At 38.2% G+C, this 16,890-nt stretch overlaps 1 protein-coding gene across 3 annotated transcripts in view; it reads left to right on the forward strand.

The window, feature by feature from the left end:
* The window catches only part of CERT1 (ceramide transporter 1), a 110,050-nt gene extending 101,321 nt beyond the window's left edge, over window positions 1-8,729 (forward strand). Inside the window, exons 15-18 of one of the 3 annotated variants that reach the window (XM_080803579.1) lie at window positions 1,072-1,200; window positions 1,747-1,876; window positions 3,050-3,186; window positions 6,609-8,729. In XM_080803579.1, the coding sequence (XP_080659705.1) occupies window positions 1,072-1,200; window positions 1,747-1,876; window positions 3,050-3,177 (387 nt within the window). In that variant the 3' untranslated portion in view covers window positions 3,178-3,186; window positions 6,609-8,729. Of the gene's footprint in view, window positions 1-1,071; window positions 1,201-1,746; window positions 1,877-3,049; window positions 3,187-6,608 lie in introns of those variants that run through there. The other 2 variants (XM_080803580.1, XR_013966820.1) reach the window with 2 other exon arrangements.
* The last annotated feature ends 8,161 nt before the right edge of the window (window positions 8,730-16,890 follow it).

Genomic DNA, 16,890 nt, shown 5'->3' on the forward strand with positions numbered 1-16,890 from the left:
TTTAAATTTTCATCTTGTTGTCATCCTTGCGGATTTGCAGTCATTAGTTCTAACACAGCCAAAATTTCCTTTATTATTGGCTTCCGATAGATTTGCTCAGCACTGCTTTCATCTGTTTTTGAAATTTAGCATCTTTAAAACATGAACCATTTCACTTTCCAAGTGATTTGTGTTGTATTGACACTGTTGTTGGCTATTTATTATACTCAACAATTAGGACAGGCATTGCACATATTTTCTCTCGTTTAAAAGTACATAGTCTCAGGGGCGCCTGGGTGGCTCAGTGGGTTAAAGCCTCTGCTTTCGGCTCAGGTCATGATCCCGGGGTCCTGGGATCGAGCCCCTGCTTCCCTTCCTCTCTCTTCGCCTGCCTCTCTGTCTACTTGTGATCTCTGCCTGTCAAATAAACAAATAAAATCTTTAAAAAAAAAAAAAAAAGTACATAGTCTCAGTTTTCAGAGAGCTCACTTCCATATCTTTCCAGCATGGTAAATTTCCTTGCATACCATAAAGCTGAAAGATTCAATCTAATTGATTTGGTGTTCTTTGGATGTCATTATGGTATCAAAGGAGCAGTATTCTTACACTGAAACCTTAGCTTTTAAGTGTCATGACACTTTAAACAGAAGTTTCATACTGTACTTAGAAGCAGAACATTACCAGGAACTTGGGGAAGGGGGTAATGGGAATTAATTGCTGAGTACAGAGTTTCTGTTCAAGGTGATAAAAAATTTTGGAACTAGTGGTGATGTTTACATAGTATTATGATGTAATGTCACTAAATTGTACACTTTAAAATGGTTTAATGGCAAAAGTTTTTGTTATGTAAAACCAGTTTTTAAAAAAATGGATTAATTCCTTGGATGTTGTTATTCTGCAAAGCCATTAATTCATTGTTCATAGTTAATCCTTTGCTGGGTACTTTCAGATGCTTTCCATTTAAAATTCGACAGATTTTTACCTTTGCCTAAGATATTCATTGGTTTTACATTTGCTTCTCTGGTAGTTCCATATTACGTACGAATTTAAAAGTAGTTTATATTTTCAAAAGATTTTTTACTTCTTCCACAGAGAGTTTGGCCTGCTTCTCAGCGAGATGTATTATATCTTTCTGCCATTCGAAAGATACCAGCCTTGACTGAAAATGACCCTGAAACCTGGATAGTGTGTAATTTTTCTGTGGACCACGACAGTGCTCCTGTAAGTGCACTTACGTATATGTGTATAGTTGTACAGTATGAAGCTAAACGTATAGCATAGAACAAGAGTGATAAACACATATGACACACACAGATACTTGCTAACGTTTCTTAGATTTTCTTTTATGTTGGAACAGTATAGCCTGTGTGTTACCCGAGGACAGGAGTCATGGCTGTGAATACCAGGGCTGTGTTCCTTTCCTCCTGAGGTTAGAGACAGAGCAGAATGGTTAGAGGAGACAGAACAGAATGGGTAGATAATGGAAGGCTGCTTTCCACAGTTCCTTCTCAAGCTATGATCAACTGCCACCAAATCCTCTGTGGTTTCTATCTTGGTTTAGGTCCATCTGCTTTTTAAGAGGAGGGAAAATAATTCTTGATGTCCTAGCAGCTTGGCATGTGTTATTTATTGGTCCTTATAAGATTTTGTTGGAAATGTTGTTGATGAGCTGTGGTTTTGGATAACCTAATGTACTATTAGACCAATAGGGATTATAAATGGGCATCTGCTACACTGATATTTCGTTTCTGTTATTTGTTTTGGCAGCTAAACAACCGATGTGTCCGTGCCAAAATAAATATTGCTATGATTTGTCAAACTTTGGTAAGCCCACCAGAGGGAAACCAGGAGATCAGCAGGGACAACATTCTATGCAAGATTACATATGTAGCTAATGGTATGTATTTGGGGTTTCTTTTGGTACTTGGTCATACAGATTTTCATTCTTTCTTTTCTTTTCTTTTTTTCTTTTTTAAACTATTATTTTTAGTAATCTCTATACCCAACATGGGGCTCAAACTCACAACCTCAAGATCATGAGTCGCATGCTTTTCTAACAGAGCCAGCCAGGCACCCCTAGATTTTCTTACTATGATCTAAATGCCTTTTTAGTTTTTTCTTATCATTTACATTAGTGATTTTTTTTTTTTAAAGATTTTATTTGTTTATTTGACAGATAAGATCACAAGTAATCAGAGAGACAGGCGGAGAGAGAGAAAGGGAAGCGGGCTCCCGGCCAAGCAGAGAGCCCGATGCAGGGCTCGATCCCAGGACCCTGGGATCATGACCTGAGCGAAGGCAGAGGCTTTAACCCACTGAGCCACCCAGGTGCCCCTACATTAGTGATTTTTAATATGGAGAGATGTGTATCAAAATTATCAGGAAACTCTGAAAATACCCATGTCTGAATTTCACCCCAGAACTACTCTATCAGAATTTCTGAGGCTGGGGCTAGATAGGTAAATTTTAATACTTCATCTCTAGATCACTTTCCCATATACTTGGCTTTGAGCCATCTTATTCTTATCTTTGTCTAATAAAATATATTTATAATTAGGAGTATAAGCAATAATGATAAAGAAAAGTAACAGTTCTTTTTCTCATTGTCAGGCTTTTTTGTTTTCTGAATCATCGCCTGCTTTAAGTTTCTTACTTCATCCATTTCCCACCTGAGGAGTCATTAGAATCCCTCTAATCAAATCCTCAAATTTTCTTTATTCAGGGACATAACTGCTACTACATTTAAAGATACAGTTATGCCTGAGTGAGGTATTATTTGATTATAGTGGAGTTTGACAAATCTGACATAACCTAAAATGTTGCTGTATTAATATTTGCATATAATTTAGGGAGCCAGGAACATTTTAGACAGGTAACAAACACTTTCTTCTTTGCTGTGTGTTCTTGTGTGGTGGTTAGCATGAAGGAATTAATGGTCAGGTCAGGACTTTAAGAAATATTAACTATTCCAACGTGAGAAATTTTTTAAAAGCAAAGGAATAAAATGAGTGCTTCACGTACATTTGGAGAATTGTATCCTAACAGGTTTTAATTTTCCTTTATCTTGCAGTGAACCCTGGAGGATGGGCACCAGCCTCAGTGTTAAGGGCAGTGGCAAAGCGAGAGTATCCAAAGTTTCTAAAACGTTTTACTTCTTACGTCCAAGAAAAAACTGCAGGAAAACCCATTTTGTTCTAGTATTAACAGGTACTGGCAGACACATATTATCCCTTTTTAAAAACTTTGACTACTATGACCTTGCAGATACTATAATTTAGTTAATTGTTGGAAGTAGTTTCTACATTTTATGATGTTCCCAGATGGAGTTGTAGTTGTAGTTTTTAGCCTTTAAAATGTGTTTTTTCTGCTTATGTTAGATATTATCTGCTTATGCAGAGAGATTTTAACATTATGGAGCCATAGTATTCCAGAAAGACAAATTCCCCATATTTTTCTCTTTCCAGAAATTACTTTGGTTTTGTTGTTTATTCTCCCATATTTTTGTATGTATGTTGTGAGTGACATATATTATTATTTTTTAAAAATGGCTTTATTCTACACTTAACTGTTTTTGCAGCATGCTTTTTCTACCTAACAATATATCTTGACTGTTGTTGCATATAAAGATGTAAGATATACAAAACTATCTCATTCCTTTAAAATCTCTTATATGAATGTTGCAGAATTTGTTAGCTAGTCCCACCTTAATGTCTGGATTGATTGGTTCCATATTTTGACTGCCAGATAGTGCTGCACTGTATGTCTTTGGACAAAGAGCTGGAATGTTTGAATTATTTTAATAAAGATTTTATTTATTTATTTGGGGGAGAGAGAGAGCAAGGGGAAGAGGGAAGGGAAGAAGCAGACTCCCCACTGAGCAGGAAGGGAGCCCGATGCGGGGCTCCATTCCAGGACCCTGAGATCATGACCTGAACCAAAGGCAGACACTTAACCAACTGAGCCACCCAGGCACCCAGAATCTTTAATTTTATTAAAGAAATGATATGTTAACGTGGTTCAGAGTCTGAAAAGATAAACATTGAAATGTCCCCTACTCATCCAGTTTTGCCCTCCCTCCAGCCCCAAATGAAGGAGTGTAACTGCTGTTACTAGTTTCTTATGTATCTTTCCAGAGAATTTTTTGTGCCTGAACAAACAAATACACATGTATTCCTCCCGCACTCACTTTTTTTATTGTTGTTCAGGAAAACACACTGTTCTGAAACTTGTTTTTGTACTTGCTTTACTTTAAAGGTCTTTGCGTAACAGTATGGACCACCCTCCTTATTTTTTGCAGCTGTACAGTATCTCATCATACAGATGCACATAATTTATCTAACCAGTCCTCCACTGCTAGACACTGAAATTGTTTCTAGTTTTTGATAGAATGATGTTATAATTACATCCACTTGCAAGTTGATATTGGGATAAATAACTAGATATGACACTGCCAGCACCTCTAGGGGGCTTGCGCATTTTTAATATAGGTATTGCTCCTATAGAGGTCATATTAACTCACCATCTCACCAGCAGTAGCATATTGGAGTGCCTGTTTTCCCCCTCTCAGACAATGTATGAAGTAGAACTTGGCTTGTTCCCACCTCGATAGGTTAAAAAATACTCTCTGGGTGTAGTTTATATTGTATTTCTCCTATTGTGAATAGTTTGAATATTTCTTGGTCCATTTGAGAACAATTTATATAATTCTGTTGCTATGAACTCTCATTATGTGTTAACACTTAAATTTTTGATAGAGATTACCAAAGTATAATTCATAAGCCACAAGTATATATGAATGTCCTCTCATTCTCACCTATATTGAATATTATTGACTGAGAAATGTATATTCTGAGTCACTTTCTTTAGATAAAAATAATACGTTCAATAATTACATAATGACTGATATTTTTAACTAATTCTGGTTTCTGGTGCTGTTTATAGTATGCCTTTCTTAAAAAAACAAAAAACAAAACAAAACAAAAAACCCTCAAAGGCTTAATTTATTGTCAGATACTAACACAAGAGCTCTTTCAGTGATGTCACAAATCCTTAGCTTTTCCCAGGAAAAAGCTTACCTGAAAATGTTAAACAGATTCTGGTCTTATCTGAATGGTTAGGGTTTTGGGGATACAGCTCGACCTTTGAGAGACTCTTATCTTCAAGCATAAGTGAACTGCGTAAATGTTCTGGCTATTTTTAGAATAACTTGTACTTTAGAATTGTTATGGCTAGATCTGGACGCGAAGTTTGCTGATTTTGTTTCTGCACTGCTATATCAAATAAACCAGAAACCTGATGCCACGTGATGGCAGTAGGCTTGTCACCTGACTTATTAGCTAGATTGTCTCTCCCCACAGCCTTAGGATGTCTGAAGAATGCTGTTGGTTGTAATCAAGACCAAGTGTGCAGCTATAATCTGCTTTCTCTCTTCTTCACCTCTATCCTGAGCCTTGCTAATAAGTGGGGCAGAAAATACAATTATGGATTAAGCAAAAGAAATCAAAATGCAGTTATATATAGAACATGCTCTCAACTGTGTTTGAAAAGAATAATTTTTCTTAAGCATTTGAATAATATATGCTAATATTATTAACAGTATTTGCTTCAGAACTGTTGGATTTGGGGCATTGTCTTATTGAGTATGTGTGTGTATTGTCTGTGTGTGCACACGCATGCATATGCACACAGGACCTGGAGGGGAAGGGATTGAAATTCATCTCAGAGGAAGGAGGAAGCATTGTTTACGGGCGTACATGAGTGTATATAAAGACAGATCTGAAAAGATTCACTGGCCAAAAGTTAGCTCTAGCCTTGAGTCCAGTTGAGCCTCTTTCTGACAAAGAACCAAATTCAAACCTTTAACACATGGTGAAAAATCTTTGTTTACCTATAGTAATATTTGTTTCATAGTGTTTGGAATGATGTATTCCAATGAAATGGATTCTACCCAAGCGCCCCTCATAGTCAAAACTCTTAAATTCCTGTGATGATGTCTGAGTATGTTTAAGATAAGACAGACCTCTTTCCCAGAGCTTAAATAAAACTCGTAAATTCTTGATAAATGGTATTGTATAGCATAATTTTTATTGAAGACTAAGAAGAAGGAAATGCTGATTTGTGGGGTACAAATCCAGAGACTTCTGGTTGATCCCCCCTCCCTTTTTTTTTTAAAGATTTTATCTATTTATTTGATGGAGAGTGACAGAGGGAACACAAGCAGGGGTAGTGGGAGAGGGAGAAGCAGGCTTCCCGCTGAGCAGGGAGCCCAAAGCAGGGCTTGATCCCAGAACCCTGGGATCATGACCTGAGCCAAACGCAGACGCCCAGTGACTGAGTCACCCAGGTGCCCCATCCCTCTTTGCCTACTTATCTATGGCATTTTCCTTTTTTTCCCTTAGCTTTCAAAACATTCCTTAGGGTCTTCTCTTCCTTGCTGATGAGATAAGTTTCAAATATATAAGGTTAATAATTTTATATTTTTTTAAAGATAAAAATCTTTAAAGCATAAATTTCTAATAGAGTTCTATGCATTCCATGAATTCAGAGGGTAGGAGGAACATATTTGGGTAGTCTCGCAGCTATTAGTAATAATATATTGCTTAATTTTTTGCTTATTTTTTTTCCTGCAGTGAATGACGCAAGGCTGTGTGACATTCCATGTTGGAGGAAAAAATAAAAAACAAATTGAATGCTCTAAGCTGGAACATAGGATCTGTAGCCTTGTCTGTGGCCCAACACCCTGGCCTTGTATACAAAAATGAAGAAATATTGCAATAGCAAAGGTGAACATCTAACACTAGCTGTCTCCTGCTAGATCTCCTCGCTCAGCATATAACGATAAATACATGTAAAATTACATGTATATGGCTATATTTTTATTTGCTTGCTCCTAGAAGAGAAAAAAAAAATCGACTTTGAATCACAACTAGGAATTGATGCTTTAATTTTTGGAAACTTTTTCAGAATTTTTAATTTACTATGGTCCGGCCTAAGATCCTCATTTGTATCAGGTTTTGTGCACAAAAGAAAAGCACAAAAGTTAAATGCACATGGGGCATGTGCTTTCTGTGCACCAAATATCTGGATGGGGCTCTTTTTTCAGGCCTACGGTTAAATCTGTGTTCAGAATTTTTTGACTTTTTTGCTTTGTATAATCATAGAATTCATTGCTGCTGATTTCTATAATGATTCATGTTGTTATGTAAAGTGTCTCTTAATAACTGAGGGCTGTCAATAACCTGTGATTTTGCCTTTTCTATAGTCTTACTCCTATGAAGAACCTTGGTTCTGATGGAGAAAGAGTGAAAAGCTTTATTTTTTTCCGCCAGGTATCTTTGTATTTCTATTATATTTTTAGTTGTGTTCTGTGTGCTACAGATTTTTTTCAGTTTGTTTACAAACACAATTTGGTAATTCCTCAGTTGGTTCTGCCTGCCTCCAAACAGAAACATTACAAATCTTGTGGGTATAAACTACTTTCTGGTACAATGGTAAGGATAAAAAAAGCTCATGTTTTCTTGAAATTTGTAAGAAGATATATGGTATTTCTTGTAAAGGTAAATCAGGCTGTCTGGGTGGTATTTGGGTCCGTTTAAAGGCTATGTTGCAAGATATGCATAGAAAATGTGAGCAGCGCTCCTGTTTGCCTCTTGCTCAGAATTTTCAGCAGAGCAGTAAAGGATTCCATGTGATTCAAACTGAAATTCTTCCCTTAGTTGCTGTAAGAACTTAAATGTAAAATACCTTCTTTAGTTTTAGGCCTCTGTGAAAAACCTTGAAGCATGGAGTTGAGGCAAGGAATGGTACTCACTGAAGTAGAAATGACTGCCCACTTCAAAATCTTCATTGTGTTTTTACACAAATGTGCTTACATATGTCAGAGGCATTTTATACATGCTTTGCTGACTTGTTCATCTCTGTAGAAACACAGAAATCAGACCCATTTTGTAAAGCAGAAAGTCATGTCACTTAGAACATGCCCTGTATATATTTCATACATGGTAATGGAGTCTTAATGATGAATGCAAGATGATAATTTAATGATGGGATTAGTCTGATCACTTAATATGCACAATCCTGGAAGTGAATTACTTGCATCAGTTATAGTGGTATTTATTATTGTGTACAGAGAGAAAAATACGTATAAAACATATGCTTATATTACATGCACGCAGATTTCATGCTCCATAAATCTTTTCTATTTTTTAATTTACCTTTCTCTAAATGATGTGCATGGAATATGCCTTATTACAGAAAAATGCTGTTCATAATTTGACTGTGTGGAAAAGTGCCTATACGGTGGTAATGCTAGTAAGGCAAATAAGACAAATTATCATACGAGTTTACTACATCACCAGTTAGCATTTTATATTGTGATGTTTAAAAAAGAAAAGTTTATACCTCAAATGTGTATTTTATTTTATTTTACAATCAGCTATGGGGTTGGGATATGGGATATTGGGAGGGTTGGGGGGGGAGGTTTATTCACCATAGCCGCTAATGGGAATCCTCAAAAAAATTCTCTATGCCCACTGTAAGTGTTTCTCTGTTTGCCATGTCTGGTAACTATCATGAACACAGACAAGTAACTCTTTCATAACTAAATTGGATAGCTTCATTTTACAAAGTTATGGAAAGCTTACAAAGCAGTGTCTAAATCTAATTACCGTTAGTTGCATTTGCACTAAATGTTAATGATATACTTTTGCAATTCTGTAAACAAAATGATTACACTAAAAATATTTGTATTTAAAAAAGAAGAAAAAGATATGTTTACCTTTAAATAACTGTACAGGTACTTCACTAGAGTTAATCCCATCCCATCAGACTTAGAAATCAGTTGGGGAATACTAAGACTTTTACAGAGGTCAGAATTTGGAGAGGTACTAGCCGTTTTAAACATATTCAGACCCTCTGGGGTTATATCTGTATGACTAATTCCTAGTCAGTGTCTGAATGGACATGATGTTTTCCCAAACACAGTAATTTCTTACTTCTCTTCCCCAAACAAAAACAAAACAAAAAAATTATCCTTTTACTCTCTTTTCTACTCATTCTTTTGTACTGTGATAGAAACTTGAAAAATATTGGTGATGATGGGTTTGTCCCTGAGTGCCCACTGTACAGGACAAGAGAGCACAGTGTTTCACTTGGAATTAAGGACTCCTAATTTTGAGGTGGAGAGTGATCACAGCAGCTCTTGGTTTGGGATTGCCACAAAGACAGCCAGACCAAGGAGAGGATGGCTGGGAGAGAGGGTAAGAATACAAAATAAGGGAAAGGAGCAACAGGTTTTCCACTTGTTCAGTTTTATCGGCTAATCTGTACACCTGTACAACATCAGTGTCAGCTGCTATTAAGAAAATTTTAGTTGGGCTGAGCTGGTTCTCTTGTGAAATTGTGCTGGTTATCTTTAAGCTTATCAGTTGTTTGTCCAATTAAACACTTTCACCAGTATTTAGTCCGAGTTGTACAGACAATGTATTTGGATTACTGTCATTGTTCATCTACAAACTCAAAACATAATCATTTTAAAGTACCTTGGGAGTGTGTAGAGTGTAACTATTCTATAATAGCTTTATGATCCTGATGATGTTTTTAAAAAATAATAAAGTTGGATCTTCCATGTTACAATCACAGAATTAAAACCAGTATTTAAAAGTGGAAAAGTATTAAAATATTATGGACAAATGTATTTGCTTGATTGTTTTCCTTAACCCCAAGATTCTGCCTGTGTAATTATGAGTAGTTAAGAGCTTAAAATAACTCGACTCCAGTAGTTTTTAAACTGTGGGTTGTAACCCAGTTAAGGATCAAGAAAACAACATAAAATTTTTTTTTTAAACGAAATAGAACAGAATGGAATAGATCAAGTACATAGCATGTGCAAATTTTCGTATTTTGTTAATCTTCATATATATATATACATATACGTGTATATATGTATATACATGTGCACGCACACACTTGTGTAGTGAATTACAGTGTGAAATGAATTTTTTTAAAGGTTTTATTTATTTATTTGACAGAGAGAAAGAGATCGAGCACAAGCCTGGGGAGAGGCAGGCAGAGGGAGAGAGAGAAGCAGGCTCCCCATTGAGCAGGGAGCCCAATGAGGGGCTCGATCCCAGGACCCTGGGATCATGACCTGAGCTGAAGGCAGACATCCAACCAACTGAGCCACCCAGGCGCCCCTGAAATGAATTTCTTTTTTTTTTCTTTTTCTTTTTCTTTTTTTTTTTTTAAAGATTTTTATTTATTTATTTGACAGAGATCACAAGTAGGCAGAGAGGCAGGCAGAGAGCAAGGAGGAAGCAGGCTCCCCGCTGAGCAGGGAGCCCGATGTGGGGCTGGATCCCAGCACCCTGGGATCATGACCTGAGCCGAAGGCAGAGGCTTTAACCCACTGAGCCACCCAGGTGCCCCCCTGAAATGAATTTAATATGGAAGCTGGTCCAAAGGTTTTTTCAGATTGCTAGAAAGGAAAGCCATATGCAGTTGGGTATTTCTAAAATGAAAGCACAGTGCCAGTCATGCACACTTACAATTCAACTACATGTACTTAGCCATAAATCAGTTATCTCTCATTTATTTATTTAAATAATGTGGCCAACTCCACTCGTTACATTTAGGGAATATATGCTCTAGAACAGCCACAAGATGGGAAGTGTGGATTTGCAGTTCACTCAGTCAGTGGGTTCCTGCATGGGTGATACTGCAAGGAACTGAGCCTGTTTCTCCCCTCATATTGAGAGATAAAGGCCATCTTAAAAGACATGACCTCTAAACACAAGTGGACTACTTAATCTGGTGTGGTGCTAGAGAGAAAATCTGGCTGTTGGATTTTTTTTTTTTAATGTTACATATACTGACAAATAGTATGTGGTCCTCATGGCACACTTATGAGGAATTTTTAAAGAGTGATTTTTAAGTACATGCATTTTTTGCCTCCAGCTTGACCTGAAATATAATGTGCAAATAAGTATATTTCTAACTAGCTATTTCAGATTGAGTTGGTTTTATGGCATCTTCTAGATTTTGCCATTGTTTGAACTAGATTACAACAGGACTCATTTTGTTAGCATTTGCATTGTTTACCCATTAAAACAATTTTTCTATGAACCTTCCATGTCTATATACTTTGGATAGCCTTACACAAGTATAAAGGTACTTTTGGCCTCTTCATTCTCTTCCACAGAATTCAAGAACAAATGTTAACAGCCTTTAAACATACTAAAAAATACCCAGCCACGATTTTTTTTTTTTTTTAACACAGGCTCAGTGATTATTGAGGACATCTCTATGCACCATTCTGGCCTTTTAACAGACTTCCTCCCTTACAGTGCTCCTGCTCATTGTTGGTGGTACCAATCCTACTTTACCATGAGGAATCAGGCCAGGCAAGGGTTCCAGGCCCTCTGAGTGACTCCGAAGTCAATTTTCTTTCCATTAGAGTCAGCTGATTTTTACTGCCTTAGGTATGTAATATCTAGAGTATAGGGTTTGTCAGACTAAAAGGAACTGACATCCTTGAAGACTAGCATTTTTGGGATATGGGTCTTAACATACTTCACTATTGGCTTCACAAAATCCCCATATCTCCCTGTCATAAAATACTACCTAATGTATACATTTTATCTTAAAGAATAAATTTGACCATCATTAAATGCCTTAACTGCCTTCCTGTCCTCTAACTCAGAGGGGTAAGACAGGGAACAATATCATTAAAAAGAGAACGAAAACAAAAAACAAGCCCAAGGAGGTTTCCTTTATCAAATTTTTCAATCCAAGGACGACCTCCAACATAGCTATCATTGTTTTGTGAACCACCTGCTGCTGCAGAATAACCACTGAGGAGCAACAAAAGCAAGTTGTAGATCCCCTCCCAGTCAGTTTACTGTGGTTCTTTCATATTAGTCTTCCTTGGAATTGGGAGGCCACAGTGGGAACGGTGTCCAGAAGAGGGGAATCTGTGTGCAGCAGCTACATTAGGATATAGTCAACGTCCAAGCCATTTGAGCCATGTGTATAGATTGCATTCATTCTTCAGCACTCAAAACAATTCCCAGAACATATGTTTATTGAGCACCTACTACATGCTGTGCAGTTACAGGATTAGAGATACAGCAATAAACAGAACATCTGGCCTATGTTGTCATAACCAAGCTCCTTAGAAATGTATCTCAACTAAGAGGAACCAGACTTTGTAATCAGGAGCATTTGATTAAGGTGTATTGAATGATATATTTAGCCACATTTAAGATATGCAAAAGTGTTGTTTGTTTTTGTTTTTATTCTTGGTTCTCAGCAATGTTCTCAAGTTAGGTAGGAAATGGGTTGTTGCTGTGTTTTAACAACTCCACCAACTTCTGTCCATGCTGACAGCACCAAATTAACTGTTGTCTAATTATTCACTTTAAAACTGCTGTTAAATTTGTGATTTTTGATTTTTCACTTTTCATTCCTAGTATCCAGTAGGGTTTCTGTTATTTCTAATTGAATTGGTCATCAGGTTCTTGGTACCATGGGTTTAATGTACCAAAGAGGAATAGCTTAGAAGACAGGTTTGAGTTTTTCAGGCTCTCTCATTGCCAAGTATTTCAATGTCTGAATCTCTTCTTTTCTGTAAAGGAATACAAAATCACCTATATCACAGGGTTGTTTGGGGAGGAGTGAGATAATGTGTTTAGAACTTCTTGAAAACTGAAATCTAAAGCAGTCTTTAACTGTCAGGAATTATTTAGTCAACCACAGGTGTACTACTAGGTATTATCTTTTAAGCTGAATGGCAAGAGGCAAATATTTTGGGGCATAGGGCCGAACTGTAAATTACTTGGCTTGTCTGCGGTTTTGCCTGCAGTTTTATATCCAGGAAAGGAGAAAATGAGACAGGCAGAGACAATCCATGGAAAACCTTGAAGGCTGTGTGAAGTAGTTGGAGTTGATTCATTCTACCAGCAGTGAAGGGCATTTTTGAGCATTACTGTTTGACCTATCTAAGAAAAATGGGGCTTGGTGCCTGGTTTTGTTTGAATGTGGAATGAAGTCGATTGCTAATATCATTTGTTTGTTTGTTTAAGACTTACTTATTTGACAGAGAGAGAATATAAGCAGGCAGAACAGCAGGCAGAGGGAGAGGGAGAAACAGGCTCCCCATAGAGCAGGGAGCCCAAAGCAGGGCTGGATCCCAGGGATCCTTTGGATCATGATCCCTGGGATCATGATCTGAGCTGAAGGTAGACACTTAACCTACAAGCTACCCAGACACCCTGCTAATGTCATTTTTACCTGTAGAAGTTCTCTTGGTAATGTCAGAAATGGGGAGGGGAAATAACGAGTTTTTAAAACTGGAGAAATGGAAATGATAGTGTGCTTCAAACTGGAGCAGGCAGTCAGTCCCATGTTTGTAAAATACCAGCTGAATGGGAAAGAGTTCCAAGCTAGAGAATCAGTTCTTTCCTCCGCCACCATCAAATTATCCTGTAATACATAATGTTTCTTGCTTTTAAATGTTTTACCAGTGCCATTATCTCTAGAGCACAGTCCCCACTCCCTGACTTCAGCCTGATATCAAAGTTCTCTTCTAAGAGTTTGGCCGCACCTTGTCTGCCTTGCCAGCCTGACTCCCCTTGGTCCCCTCTACAAATGCATCACACCAGTCAGGTGGATTTACTCCATGTCTGTCAGCAGTCTGAAGCAAGTTACCTTCTAAGGAACTTCTCTCTCCTCCCTTCAGACAACATTCAAAACCTACTTCAGGGTTCCAATTCCTGACCTTAATTATACCAGCCCCTCAACTCTCCCTCTTCAGTTCTTTTGTGCTTTTCTCCCTCCAGAGTTAGATTCTAGAACTATAGTGACATTGTTGTATTAGTCTAGCAGGTGTGCTAATAAGCGAGATTTCAGCTTATTGGCCCCACTGGCTTCTAAGCCTCAGAACACAGCCAGCCACCCCTCAACCCTAAAACCAGCAGTTTCAATAGAATGTTTGTTTGAGGCAGTAAATAAGTAGTGAAAAAGAAGAGATGGCCCAGTTGTAAAACAGTAAATGGAGCTGAGAGGAGCAGAGGGTTTTTAACTTCAACAAAAGATGTGTATTTGAAAACAGAAGTAATAAATGGAGGAGACCCAGGAAAAGGGACACCATAATCTTCTTTTCCCCTGGGATGTGAACTTTAGGAAGCCATCCTGCTCTTCCAGCCAGGGATGGTGTGCCAGGAATCACAGAGCTGGTGGGGCAGACCAGAGGAGGGTCTAGCTGAGCAGCTGCTGAGACATCATGAAAAGAGAGACCACTGGCTAAGCCCCTGTGGTGTTCTGCAGACGGTCCTAGGCTGTTCCCTAAACTAGACAGACATGAGATCCATTCCGGAGCCACTGACAAAATACTTCCTGTTTCCATTGCCGGGTAAGAGAATGATTCTATTTATACAGAAGAGCCTAAATACAGCATTTCATAGAATGTGTAAAGCTAGGTAAGGCCTTAGAAGCCAGTAATGCAACTGTCTCATTTCACATATAAGGAAAAGAGGAAGAGATGTGAAGCAAATAACCTAAGGTCTCCCAGGTAGTTAGCAGAGCCATGACTGGAATGGAGGTCTCTGAATTCCCAACTCTCTCCACACTGCTGTCCTCTTCCCCTGCGAAAGACTTATTTTCTTTTTGGAATAAGTCCTGATTATACTTAGTGTCAGCCATTTAACAGCATTGAGGACCTTTAAATGTAAGGTACAGTACTAAGGTAAAAAAAGGCACGGTCCCATTCCTGTCTTCAAGAGACCCCCATTCAGTCTGGAAGAAAATGTGGGCAAGATTTACCACTAGAATACATAAAAGATTTCCAGTTTTTATTTGTATATATATATATTTTTTATCACTTTAGTCCTTTGACAATGTACATAATTCAGTATAATTTATCAAGAAATACACATTTATTAGAGATAACGTGTCCAAAATTTCTTTGATGGTGTTCAAGGTGTGTTATCTACTGGCCTAGGTAGGCACTGTCCTAAACAAGTTAAAAGATGGGCCTTTCCCCAAGAGCTTTCCATTTGAAATTACAATTATCCAGGTCACACCAGCAAGCCAGCTTTCAGCTTTTGCTACTTACCAAGGACTGTAGTGTGGGTAAGAGCGTCCAGATGGCCAGAGGTGAGTGAGCCACTCCATACAGATCTGAGCATATTTTGCTCTTACGAGCAATAAAGGTTTAAGAATGAGGTAGAACTCTCACAGGTTATATATACCCTAGATCAGAAAAGACTAAGGCAGGCAGTGCATTAAAACTCGATGGTTTTACTCTAAGAGCCCTTTGAGGCTACAGCCCAAGTCCAGACAGACAGTGGAATGGGCAGGGAGGGAGAGGTTCCTGTGTTTTAGCTCTTTTGTGAGCTTCATGGGTAGGAGAGAGCTGGGAAGGGAGGCTTTTTCTTTACACATTATTTAGAGCTAACAGTACTCTGGATTTGCTTTATTGTGTCCAATGCTTCTAACATGCAATCCCAGATAATTTTAAAATGGAGACTGAGACAGAACTGCTCCCTCAGCTGTCTCCTATCCCCACCCCACCTACTAAACCCTGTGGACCATTTCAAATTTCAAGTGACAGGAAAGCAAAGGAGTTCCATAATCAACATAAGGTAACTGATTACAGCCCTTCTAATTTGACTACTTCTTTATGCTTTCTTGCTAAGAGTTTCCTCAACAACACAGATGAGGTACTCTGTCTTGGCCACTGGCACAAGGCCCTTCTCCATTTATGCTTGCTGTCAACTGGCTTCAGAATTCACCAGCTGGAATGGTCTGTCAAATCAGCTTCTTGCCTGAGGAATCTTGCTCCAGGGCTGCAATCTTGAGACGTAAAACTACAAAGAAGTCAAACTTTGGGGCTACAAGGCCAATGAGGTGAGGCTAGAGAGGAGATAGTGGGAGTTGCAAACCTCTTTAAAAATAGACTCACCTGTTTTCATTTTCCCCCACTCTCACTTGGCCCTTTTGGAGAGAGAGCAGGAACCAAGGGATAGGAGAATGAGGGGGAACAGGCTGCTAAAACTGAAGATGTGGAGACTTTGGGGGGTCACCAAATCCAAATAACACTTTCTAGTAGGTTAGTTATTATGTTGACTATATTAATTAATCTCTAGGACCAATTCTGATTAAGTCTTATTAACCAGTACTTGGTCCCTCCATTGTTGTTTCCCCCAACTGTATGGTTCTGAATAAACAATTTTCTAATACCCTCATTCACAGGAATGCCAGGCACCTCATACTAAAATCTGAAACTGTTAGAGCAGCTGCAGCTGCATAATAGAACTGCTCATGTCCTGGCCCAGCTCAGCCCATTCCAAGGGAATGAAAACCCTGGGGGCTGAGCCCAGCAATCTGTTCTGACAAGTCTTCCAGATGTGTACGCTGCACACTCAAGTGGGAAAACCACTGGATTAGACCACTCCTGTGTTCTACCTCCTAAATCCAGCTGTTAGCACAAGGATTTTCTATTGGCCTTAGGGAGAAGCTGCTTGAAAATTTCTCACCCTCCTGACATAAGAGTGCCCGTGCCTCCGTCAGTGGCTCTCAAACTTGCTCAGAAGGAAAAGAAGAAAAAAGGGGGTGGCATGTTCCATGTACATCACGATGAAAAAGTAATCTGCTAAAATATAATTGTAAACTAAATCATTTGTGATCCTCTCAGCTTCCAGTGCAGAGTTTATTTGTTAATTATTTTTGCTAACTGGGTAAAGTTAATTATTAATAAATTCAAGTCTTATCCATAGCAGATAGTTTTTGAAAAACACTAGTCTTTAAAAAAAAATTCTAAAATGAATTTACTGCTCTTATTTTAACCTCATGTACATAATGGATTTGTAGTGATGTGTTTTGCTGTTCTGTGTCCTCTTGTTTGAACGTGGGTCC

This window comes from Martes martes, assembly GCF_963455335.1.
Source record: "Martes martes genome assembly, chromosome: 5".
In the NCBI taxonomy this organism is placed as follows: Eukaryota; Metazoa; Chordata; class Mammalia; order Carnivora; family Mustelidae; genus Martes; species Martes martes.